The following is a 13305-nucleotide window of genomic DNA, read 5'->3' on the forward strand; positions in this document are numbered from 1 at the left end:
CACATTAACATTAATAGGTAATTCAATTGACTTTTTATTTTGTGAAGTATAGGTTATGAAAAGGGATACTACGTTGCATTTTGCAACAATGTTAACTGAATGTTTAGCATGAAACAATTTTAACTCAAATGAAAAGGTTTGAAGGATAGAAACAGTTTTACACTCAACTCTCAACATCAGTGCAGTTTGTGTGTGCCCCTTTATATTTAGAAGATTGTCAGCACTCGAGTGTTTGTACTTAGAGGCTATGTTCTCATATTTAGTAATTACTACCATATTGCAATCTGTGTACTTGTATATTTTATATCATAAAAGTAGTTTGTCCCTATCCTTATATTCATTTTGACCAAAATAGTTATCCCCACGCTTTCTGGAGAAAAAGTGGGGATATTGTGGTTATCTCCGTCTTCCGTCCGTCCATCCTGGCCACTATCTCCTCCTACACTATAAGCACTAGAACCTTGAAACTTACACACATGGTAGCTATGAGCATATGTGCGACCCTGCAATTTTTGGAATTTTGATCTGACCCCTAGGTCAAAAGTTATGGGGGTTGGGGTGGGGCCGGGTCAGAGATTTTTACTCATTTTAGCGAGGCTGTTTTCGGAGAAAACCCGGAGCTATTGTCATAGCCAGCTCATCATCCGCCGTCTGCCATAGGCGTCGTGCTAAAACCTTAACATTGGCCATAACTTTTTATGCCCCCCTTCGAAGAAGAGGGGGTATATTGCTTTGCTCATGTCGTCGGTCGGTTTGTAGGTCGGTCGGTCCGTCCACCAGGTGGTTGTCAGACGATAATTCAAGAACGCTTGGGCCTAGGATCATGAAACTTCATAGGTACATTGATCATGACTTGCAGATGACCTCTATTGATTTTGAGGTCACTAGGTCAAAGGTCAAGGTCACGGTGATCCGAAATAGTAAAATGGTTTCCGGATGATAACTCAAGAACGCATACGCCTAGGATCAATGAAACTTCATGGGTAGATTGATCATGACTCGCAGATGACCCCTATTGATTTTGAGGTCACTAGGTCAAAGGTCAAGGTCACGGTGACCCGAAATAGTAAAATGGTTTCCGGATGATAACTCAAGAACGCATACGCCTAGGATCTTGAAACTTCATGGGTAGATTGATCATGACTCGCAGATGATCCCTATCGATTTGAGGTAACTAGGTCAAAGGTCAAGGTCACGGTGACCCGAAATAGTAAAATAATTTTCGGATGATAACTCAGGAAGGCATATGCCTAGGATCATGAAACTTCATAGGTAGATTGATCATGATTCGCAGATATTCCCTATTGATTTTGAGGTCACAAGGTCAAAGGTCAAGGTCACGGTGACCCAAAATAGTAAAATGATTTTGGATGATAACTCAAGAACGCTTTTGCCTAGTTAAATATTGAACATAGCCACTTTATATATTTGGCATGCATGTGTATCTCATGGAGCTGCACATTTTGAGTTGTGAATCTACAGTCACAGTATAGTGGCTTTTAATTATTTGCTACTAAAAATAGAGATTTGTTACAGACAAATATTTTCAAGGGAAGTAATTTATATAATTATAAATCTCATATTATATATTTCCTTTCCAAGAATTGAAGTTCTTTTCACAGTTACTGAACAGATTTATTATTGTGATTATTTATAACCCAAATGATTGATTTTTCAAAGTTTTTTTTTAAATTATATACATGTAATTATAATTTCTTTGATGTTCATTACATACCTGTGGACTTATGTCCATAGATACATGATCATCTCTGGTTATGATCTTTAAACCAACAGGCCTTGGTTGTCAGTGATGTCTGACATGGTCATAATTGACTGTGAGACCCTCCCCACCCCCACTCTCCGGTTGGATTGGACAAAATTCAAGGGAAGTAATAACCTTTAAAGGGAGATGATTTCTATACCTGCCAAATGATAAAGAGAAATTTTATTTCAATGCGGTGCAGTAGAGGGCATAGTTTTTCTGACAAAAACATCTCTTGTTGGGTCACTAGGTAATAGGCCAAGGTCACTGTGACCTCTAAAAAAAAAAAAAAAAAAAAAACAATTCTGACAAGCTTTCGCAGCCGAGCGTGGCACCCTTTATGCGGTGCTCTTGTTATCCCACGCTTTCGCTTTGAGTGGGGATATTGTGTTTATCTCCGTCTTCCGTCCGTCCTGGCCACTATCTGCTCCTACACTATAAGCACTAGAACCTTGAAACTTACACACATGGTAGCTATAAGCATATGTGCGACCCTGCACTATTTGGAATTTTAATCTGACCCCTGGGTCAAAAGTTATGGGGGTTGGGGTGGGGCCGGGTCAGAGATTTTACTCAATTTTTTAGGTTATTTTACTATAGTTTCTTCATTGCTACACACAATTGTCTTCAAATTGATACTGAACCTCTCTTACGTAAATATGTTCAATCTCAACTATGCATGGCCCCATTACCAACCCTGGGGCGCCCCGCCCACATAGGCCACGTCCACCCAAAGTTGCTTTTTACTATAATTTCTTCATTTCTACACCGATTTACTTCAAATTGATACTGAACCTCTCTTACGACAATACGGTCATCTCAGCTATGCATGGCCCTATTACCAACCCTGGGGCGCCACGCCCACATAGGCCACGCCCACCAAAAAAATGCCTATTACTATAATTTCTTCATTTATACACTGATTCACTTCAAATTGATACTGAACCTCTCTTATGACAATACGATTAATCTCAACTATGCATGGCCCAATTGGCCAACCCTGGGGCGCCCCGCCCACATACACTACGCGACCCGTGATTTTTGCCTTATTTGCGAAGTCAAGGTGGGCATTTTGCTTTTGGGTGGAAAAATCACCGATTTCACCGTGACTCGTCACTCCGACGTCGCGCGAGAGCAAGATAATCTTCGCGCTTAATCCCCTCAATGTTGTGGTGATTCGCTGCGATTCGCCGCAATTCGCCGTGATCGCAGTGACAACGATGACTCGCCAATTCATGCATAGAAACCGAATCGTATCGATAACTTTATACATGTACATAACGCTTCTAATGTTCACAATTATTCGATAATCCAACATCAAAAAAATAATCTTGAACATTTATGTCGGTCACTATGTTTGAGAATTTCATTAAAACAACCATATGACTACGCCATTTTTCAGAAGTGTAAAGAGTACAGCGCATAATGTGGGACACAGCTTTCATTGGACGAGCGTATTTAAATTTAGATTGATACAATACGATCTTACAAAAAAAAACGTTTTATATTGCGTCATACGCCTTCATGCAAAAAACGTTTTCCTCCTGGAAATTGTGCTATTAATGCATAATATTATCAAAACATTTTTTTCACACGTAAAGCGTTGTAACAAATGAATATACAATTCAAAACAAGTATAAATGTTCCGTTAAATTCCCAAATGAGAATAAAAATTTATAATCCGAAACACACTTCCGATGTTTTAATGTTAACACGACGTTTACAAATGCTTTCAATATATTCATCATGTATATTTCCCGACAAAAGAGGGCGAAAATTATGCGCAATGTACAAGGTCAAGGTATACGAGTGTGCAAGTATTGATTTTTTTTATAACAAACTGCGTAGCGCAGAGAACATTTACATTGAATTCTGTTGATTTCGGTTAAATGTTTCTTTGGTATTTTTAAAACAGTTATATCGCCAACAATTTGATATTTATTTTAAAGTCAATTCAAATCAAACACGCCGTATCAGTATCGTTACTGATAGAAGTAAAACATAATACCTTGACTTGTATAGTTTTTTTTGTTGTGAGAGACCATCTGAGTAAACGCCAAAAAATATATCCAAACTGTTATTTTTTGTCAATGCCCTTTGATCCATTATCGCACTTAATTGGCAGCGCCATCCTGTTGTTTCTGTGATTGTCACATCTTTTCACAGTTTCAACACGTACAAAGAGTGCCAATTAGACACTTGAACAAACACTATCACCCGCTGGACAGTACACACTAATAATCAAATGTTGAGGTTTTTTTGTTTTGGCGTGAAAACCCAGAGAATGCATGTACATTATACATCATCATAAATTTATTGAACTCTGCGAACGCTAAGTTGCTACGTTGATATACTTGTGTTTTTTTTCAGCAAAACAAACACAATGTTTAACGGCTTTAATATATAGGCAATGATGTAATAACAACAAATTATATACCACGATGTCATAATAACATGTACTTAAAAATAGAACAGTAATGTATTTCCGATTTCCGGCTTATCAAGCATGTGAATGTATGTACAAACGCTCAGAAAGTAACGCGAGTAACACTAGTTATCCGCATTGGAGCCTGAAACAGAAAATAAATAAGTATAGCATATTTTAGTCCAAATAATTAAATGTAATCTACCGATTACATTTAACCTTTAAATGAAAGTGTTACTTAAACAATTTTCCGTGTCTTAAGGCGCGAATATTTTGCTAAACACTGTTAACAAAAGGGCTACACGTTTATAATTCTTAATGAAATGCAAAAATAAGTATTAACATAATTAATAACGTCAATAAACACACACGGTAAGATCAAAGTTTAAATGGAAAACTTATATCATATTTCTCGTAAATTACCAAATTATTAGTTTCGTCGAAATCAAATACCATGTAGAGAAACAAGGTATTTATAACCGACCAATGACGAAACACTATGCAACTTTCAATTTACACAGTGCTACGCTACATGTATATTGCAACAATATGGAATTTGAACAGTGGTAGTGTATTCGGGCCTGGAATATAATTGATGGTAAGTTTTAATAAACATTCTGCTTATGCAATAGTTAAATAATGTTTACATGTTATGTTCAATAATTATTGCATGATCATTCTTCTACGCTGTTAAATTAATTTGGAGCCGTTAAGCTTCCGACATTACTTCACCACGTTCATGTCGGAACGGGAGTATTTAGCTAATACGCCCATTGCATACAACAACAACAAAAGCTTTATTATTGCAATGTATAATGTAAGTGTATACATATATGTTACATGTACGTGTAACTTAGTGTAACCTTTAATGTAAATCTCTTAAAAAGGTGAACCACGGCGGTTCGCGGTGATTTCGCGGTGATTCGCGCTGATTGCATAACAGCGAGATAACATCGCGCGATGGTCGCCGAGACATCACCCAAATTTTCCTTGTCGCTCGGAATCACAGCAATTTGTCACGTTGCATCGATTGCGGTGATGCCGAGAATCGCGGCAAAAATCACGGGTTCGCGTAGTGTAGGCCAGCCCACCCAAAATTGCCTTTTACTATAGTCTCTTTATTCTACACCGATTCACTTCAAATTGATACTGAACCTCTTTTATGACAATACAGTCAATCTCAATTATGCATGGCCCCATACCAACCCTGGGGCGCCCCACCCACATAGGCCACACCCACCCAAATTGCCTTTTACTGTAATTTCTTCATTTCTACAGCCGATTCACTTCTAATTGATACTGAACCTCTCTTATGACAATACAGTCAATCTTCAACTATGCATCCCCCATTACCAACCCTGGGCGCCCCTGGGTCAAACATGCAGCGTGGGGATACGCGTCGGCCTCTGCCGCGCCATTTCTAGTTTTAGGTTATTTTACTATAATTTCTTCATTTCTACACCGATTGTCTTCAAATTGATACTGAACCTCTCTTATGACAATACGGTCAATCTCAACTATGCATGGCCCCATTACCAACCCTGGGGTGCCCCACTCACATAGGCCAGGCCCACCAAAAATTGCCTTTGTTACTATAATTCTTCATTTGTACACCAATTCACTTTAAATTGATACTGAACCTCTCTTATGACAATGCGATCATATCAGCTATGCATATCCCCATTACCAACAATGGGGCGCCCCCGCCCACATAGGCCACGATCCACCAAAATAGCCTTTTACTATAATTTCTTCATTTCTACACCGATTTACTTCAAATTGATACTGAACCTCTCTTATGAAAATACGGTAATCTCAGCTACGTATGGCCCCATTGCCAACCCTGGGGTGCCCCGCTCACATTGGCCACGCACACCCAAAATTGCCTTTTACTTTAATTTCTTCATTTCTACACCGATTCACTTCGAAATTGATACTGAACTCTCTTATGACAATACGGTCAATCTTCAACTATGCATGGCCCCATTACCAACCTGGGGCGCCCATGGGTCAAACCATGCGGCGTGGGGATACGCGTTGGCCTCTGCCGCGCCATTTCTAGTTTAAATTATTATCAAAATTGAACCTAAAGCATGTTAAAGTATAACTTTTTAAACAAGCCATTGTTCCAGCAGTTTAATTGTGACCTGACTTAATGGATTGTATTCCAACCCGCAAGGTATCAGGGTCAGTTTGCGGTCAGTAAAACGATTGTTATATATAATATTATACACTGCAACTATGGTTATATATATTGCTGTCCGTTATATTGCGATGTAAAATATATTTGTATTGGCTGTGGACCCCTTTTTTAGCCACTTCCAATTTTCTTAGTAAGCCAACATTCATAAATCCAGTTAAGTCAAGATTGTTTGACTTCATTGTGCATCACATTAATGCTTGTTTACTGGCGACAAACAATACCCAATATCAAAGGTCATTTCTTGGGTCACCTTTAACAATATTCTCTATTGAATGTGATTTGAATTGTCATGATGCCAGATTCAATCACTTTTTCTTGGTAATCCTGTCAGCCAATCAGCGCTCAGGCTGCCAAATACAAACAGCTACATGCAGGTGTATACTATAACTGTAAATATTAGAGATCCATACTGACCCATCTCAAGAACCTTTGCGCTTCAGATACAATGTAAACGACTTGTTTCAATTTAAGGAATAGTTTCCACAGTTTTTTACACTACCAATTTGTTTTTTCAAAAGTTATTTGTGAGTTGTCTCGCATGAGGTAGGAAGTTTTTATTCTGAATTCAAATATGAAATCCCCATGCTCTCCATTGAGGAAGAATGATGATATTGTACATAAGGTCTAATTTGTGCATGCTTTAACATCAGAATGATGGTTTACAGGAAATACACGAGGACTGTTTATAAGTAGCTAGATTTGGTCATCTTTTGTGAAAAATACAACTTGGCAATGCTTTCATATTACAATTAAATTATATGCAATTGAAAATACTTACATGGAGTAATGTTTTATCTTATACTAATTTACAGCATATGGATATAACACATAAGGCAATAAGGTAGGTAAATAGGGTGTTTTTAAAATGCAATTTGCTAATCCGTACATATACATGCATGAAATGACCTGACAAGTGATATCGTGCGCTGGTATATCGCCTTCGTGATCTTTGACCCCACTAACTGCGATATATTGGAGGTACAGTGTAGTACAGTATTATATATAGTAGGTGAATTGGAATTGTATTTTGACCAGAAATATCTTATTTAGGAAGATATTTTGTGATATAATTATGGTATGTGATAATAATAGATTCTCAATGTGTTTTTAACAATTCGAAGTGCTATTTTTTGTTAATTTAACAAGAATCATTCCACCACACCAACCAATTTCTTAAGTTTGAGCGCGATGATATCCAATACTATAATAATTGAATTAATAACAATGTCCGAAAAATCACCACTAGGTCTGTTAGAAGAGGGCGCGTATAAATATTCAAATAATTATGTATGGATGATTCGCGTTTGACTGTTGAGTTATATGTTTTATTTTCATTCATTCTTCTTTTGTATTTGTGGTTCTGTATCTATAGATATATGATCATTAATATCTAATAATGCAAATTAAGCAAGAAATCTGACATTACAACCCGTTATTAATTTCTGTGTGGTGCAGTTAAGAACTGCGCAGAAAAAGACATTATTATCTTTGATCACATTGATATTACTCTTTATCTTTCACCACCGCAATCAACGCCGTATTTCTTTTAAAGATATTTCGTGTTTGTAATGACCATAAACGACTGCCGTGGGAAACTGAGTTGTCATATATATCACTTGTCCCATTATGTGAAAAGTAAAGGTCATACATAGAGGTTAAATGTCAAGTTGGCCACTAGAAAGTTGTGACATAAGCAGTTTAAGACTGCGAGTGTTCTAGTTTAATGCTGGTTGCAAAAGCCATTTTCACTTTGCTTCTAATGAGGGAAAGGGTTAAATATAGGAATTTTTTCTACGTATAACTTGAATATGGATGGAGTTTATGTGTTAAAATTGCTAGCTTGTGATTCCATATGGACCAATAGATGTGTCACTGTTTCTAACAATAGCAAAACATTTTCCTCTCAGTAGCTTGAGATTGTATGGAGGTATTGATGTAAAATTGTGCGTCTTTACATGCAACCTAGCTTGTGATTGCATTTTTGGGACCAGTTAATGAAGGCCATGGTCACTGTAACAAGTGTTTGATAAGCTAAAATTGTGAGCGTTGATTGCTCACATTTATATCCAGCTTGGGATGGCACAGTTATTCAAATGAATAATTAAACATGAGAAAACCTTTTCTGTGCGTTTCCTTGTTCCTCATTGTGTATTAAGCATTTGAACAGAGCATTTAGTTTTATTAACCAGGTTTTCCAAAGGAAAAAACTGGTTATTAGATTGGCAAATGCGGGTGGGCTGGCTGGCGGGCGGGCGGAACAAGCTGTCCGGGCCATAACATTGTCGTTCATTGTAAGATTTTAAAATCATTTGGCACATTTGTTAACCACCATTAGACGGTGTGTCCGCGCAAAAAAATTACGTCAATATCTCCAAGGTCAAGGTCACACTTTGAGTTCAAAGGTAAAATAGCCATAAATGAGCTTGTCTGGGCGATAACTATGTCATTCATTATGAGATTTTAAATCATTTGGCACATTTGTTCACCATCATGGACGGTGTGTCGCACGAAAGAATCACGTCAATATATCCAATGTCAAGGTCGCCACGACTAAAAATAGATTTATTTTAAAACAAACTTACAAAGGGGGTTAATTTTGTTTGTTCATTTCAAAAGTTCAGTTTGAGTTGTCTCCCTTTATCAGATTTTTTTTTCACAATGAAAACCTGGTTTTGTGACAATTTGTCCCTTGTTTTATATCATGCACTACAAAAGAATGTTATCATAAAACAATTAGCCATGGTTTTAATAGAATATAGTAGTCATGTAATTGAAGACCTGAAATGGAGAAGAGTTGTCAAGTAACAGAGAGATAACCAAGTGGGCACTTTCGTGTACTTTCAGTGTCGGGACTTTGTCAAGGCAGGTGCATTGAAAGGCAACTCGCCAATGTGAGGTGTTACAGCAGTGTGACATCACCTTCTGTTGTGTTGCAGACACCACTGCAGTGAAAGATGTGAGTTGTGGTCGTCTATTGAAAATAGCCTTTTTGTTCACCAGAATCTTGCTTTTCAGCCACATGAATGTTAAGATTTAACAATTTAAAAAATAAGTTTATTTGGATGTTGGATTGTGATTTATACATTAAAAAAATGTCCTAAATGTTAACAACGAATAACAACAGTGTATGATGCAGTAAAATTTATAAGATAGAGTACAATCTTGTTATGTGGGTATAATGATGGGATAAAGTGACTGTCCGTTTTTTCCCTCCACATTTCTTTTTTGCATGGCTGTTTAGCTCACTGATTGCTCAGGTGAGCTTTTGTGACTGGTCTTTTTCCATCGTCCGTCCACATTTGTTCGCAAACACTCTAGAGGCCACATTTATTGTCCGATCTTCATGAAACTTGGTCAGAAGATTTGTCTCAATGATATCTCGATTGAGATCGAAACTGGGTCATGCAGGGTCAAAAACTAGGTCACTAGGTCAAAAAAAAAGAAAAAGTTTGTAAACACTGTAGAGGTCACATTTAATGCCCAATCTTCATGTAACTTTTGTCTAAATGTCTGTCTTAATGATATGTTGGTTGAGTTCAAAAGTGGGTTCCGGTCCGTTGAAAAACATGGCCGCCAAGTGGGCGGGGCAGTTTTCCGTATATGGCTATAGAGAAACCTTGTAAACACTCTAGAAGTCACAATTTTGGCCCAATCATCATGAAAGTTAATCAACACATTGGTTTTATTGATATGTCGGACGAGTTTGAAAACGGTCCAGATCGGTGAAAAAACATGGCCGCCAGTGGGCGGTGGCATTTTTCTCTATATTTATGTAGTATTAACATATGAACACTCTAGAAGTCACATTTTTGCCCAATTTTCATGAAATTTGGTCAGAACATTAATTTTTGTTTCCTTGATACGAGAGTTGAGTTGGAAAATGGTTCGCGGTCAGTTGAATAACATGGCTGCCGGGGGGGGGGGGGGCAGTTTTCTTATATTTAAATAGTAAAAAAAAGCTTGTGAACACACTAGAAGTCACATTTTTTGCCCAATCATCATGAAACTTGGTGAAAAGATTGGTTTTATATATATCTCAGATGAGATTGCAAATGGTCCCGATGGGTCAATAAACATGGTTGCCAGGGGGGTGGGGCAGTTTTTACTTATGTGACTATATAGAGAACCTTGTGATCGAACACTATAGAAGTCACATATTTTGCTAATCATTGGTAAACTTAGTCAATACATTGGTTTTATTGATTTCTGGACAAGTTGGAAAATGGCTCAGATCGGTGAAACACACTATTTAGCTCACCTGATTGCTCAGGTGAGGTTTTAGCATTGGTCTTTGTCTGCTGTCCGTCCACATTTGGTTTGTAAACACTCTAGCATTCACATTTCTCAAGCATTCTTTATCAAAGTTGCTGAAAGATCTCAGTCAAGTTTGATGATGAGCAAAATCACATAATTAATGCCATAATTATTGTCCTTAGATTGTCCAAATTTTCATTATATTATACAAAATCCTTGTAAGCAAAGTTTGATGTTTGGTAAGGGGGGTTCTTCTCAAAATATAGGTCACCATTTCAAATCTTACAAAAACAAAAACACTCCCTACGCCAGAGTTTTGGTTCAATAATCATGAAACTTGACCAGGATGCTTGTCTGGTCAATATCTAGGTCAAGTTGACATAAGGTAAAGATTGAATGAAACGACTCCTCTCAGGTGAGCGAACTAGGGCCATTTTGGCCCTCTTGTTGTTAGAATGTTTACAACAGGTAAATATTGAACAAGGTCACATCAATTCTACTTGGAAGTGAACAAATGGCATCCTTTACAAAGGGCTGAACATGTTGCCAACAGCCATCTAGTTGATCTATTCCTGCCAGCCTGGTATGTTGACTGTGTGGTTTCAGATGTGTTCACGGCCACCACAGGGGTGCTCCATGGCATCTCAACAGGCAAGTGTTTTGTGGAGATGTCCACCATCGATGAGGAGACTGTACAGGACGTCGCTGTGGTAAGTAGAGTCTGTATGCAGGGATAGTTCTGGGTTATGCCAGTCATATTTCATCAAATGTAGAGAAAAAATAACTGAAGTAACAAGGCAAATCAAATACAAGTTTGATAGACCGCCCTGGTGTAATGGATATGGTGTCCGCCTAATGACCGGGATGTCACGGGTTCGATCCCCACCATGGAAGCGTTCTTTAGATCTCCCCAAAGACACAAGTACTGGTTCTAGGCTCATGAAACGGACTCGAGAGCGTTTATATAAGTCTCAGGCTTTCGATGCAATCGAGCTAAAATAATAGGTTTAAACTAAACACAAGTGCAAATCAGATAAAATGACACAAAATCTTGCCCTTGCGTTTTTCCTCTATATAAAGTTGGTACCAGAATTTTTTTCCCTAATTGCATAAAAAAAAATCTCAATTCACAGAATTAAAGGGATCTTTTCACGGTTTGGTAAATTGACAAAATTGAAAAAAGTTGTTTCAGATTCGCAAATTTTCGTTTTAGTTATGATATTGTGAGGAAACAGTATTACTGAACATTAACCATAGTCCAATATAGCCATTATATGTATCTTTTGACGATTTAAAACCCTAAAAATTATAAAGCGTTGCAAGGCGAAACGATTGAATCATTTGGAGAGTTCTGTTGTTGTCGTTAAATTTACGAAACTACGAAGATTGCTTATATAAGGTATAAAATACTTCAACTGTGTACTCGGCGGAATAGCCGAGAGGGCTTATGCGTGTTTACTTCAGACTAACTCCAGGACTCCGGGGGTCAACTGGTTGAGCCCTGGTACCGGCTACTCTTTTTTTCCCTTTTTAAAATTTTATTCTTGATTTTTTACTGGAGCTTTTAAGATCCAATGTTTACATTATCAATATAAAGCATTTAATGACAAACTTCAAAATATGCCAGAATCTGTGAAAAGGCCCCTTTAAAAAGATCAGCGATGTCAATACTTAAGTTTGGCATCAACAATCGTGTGAGTGATTGTTAACAGAGCCCAATCACATGATAGTCAAGATGGCGACGGCCATAACGAGATGGTTATTTTTTGCTGTTTTATACCCTTTATTACTTGTGGTTATTTTTTAAATGACGCTCACTTTCCAGCCATAACAGTAACAAGTTGATTAGCGTTATTTTCGTATTTAAATTCGCTTTATATATCGACTTTACTACTCGCGCAAATGTTCTTAGTGGAGCCCTAATTAGGTCATCCCGCTAATAAATTTTGCACTGAGTAAAGTCGAGATATAGAGCGAATATCACTATGAAATAAAAGCCAGTAACTGTCTTCCAATATGTCTGGAAAGTGAGAGGAATACAAAATAATAATACAAGTAATACAGGGTTTCAAACGACATAAATACCTGCCTCGACGTGGACGTCGCCATCTTGTTTGTTACGTGATTACCCCCTCTGGTTAACCAACAGGGGAAGTGACCGGAGCAAGCTTTGATGACGTTATTTATTGGTTCCATTTGTCAGATGTGTATCATTGAAAATAGAACCTAATAAAAATGTCATACATTTTCGCAAATCACAAGTCAGGATGGAGAGTCAACATTGAAAATTTTACAGGAAAAAAATACCTTTCAGAAAGAAGTTCAGTCCTCTAACCAAATACAGGTTAAATTACACAAATTAACATCCACCATTGTCACTGTCATGAATAGTGGTTGGATTTATCTACCTAGATAAATTAAAATCCTCTCCTGAGGTTAATGACCTGTATCAGATAATCAAAAATAACTGTTTGCCATTTCTATGAGTAAAACAAACTCTTCATGTTTGGCACTTTTCTTGGGTAACATTTGTACATGCTTTATGAAGTTTTCTGCATAGTTTTTAAATTCCCACTTTGTATGAAAACAACGCTATTTTCAAATTGACTGGTAACAGTACCTGTCCCAAAGTGGTGATGGAAAGTCTGTAATACTACATCA

The 13305-nt window shown here is 37.5% G+C and overlaps 1 protein-coding gene across 1 annotated transcript in view; it reads left to right on the top strand.

Moving 5' to 3' along the window:
• LOC127876233 (cytokine-like nuclear factor N-PAC) overlaps nucleotides 1-9349 on the top strand; it is an 85221-nt gene extending 75872 nt beyond the window's left edge. The window contains exon 10 of the mRNA XM_052421294.1: nucleotides 9235-9349. Coding sequence (XP_052277254.1) covers nucleotides 9235-9285 — 51 coding nt within the window. The 3' untranslated portion in view covers nucleotides 9286-9349. The remainder of the gene's footprint in view (nucleotides 1-9234) is intronic.
• Nucleotides 9350-13305: the final 3956 nt, after the last annotated feature.

Source organism: Dreissena polymorpha, chromosome 4, assembly GCF_020536995.1.
Source record: "Dreissena polymorpha isolate Duluth1 chromosome 4, UMN_Dpol_1.0, whole genome shotgun sequence".
NCBI lineage: Eukaryota > Metazoa > Mollusca > Bivalvia > Myida > Dreissenidae > Dreissena > Dreissena polymorpha.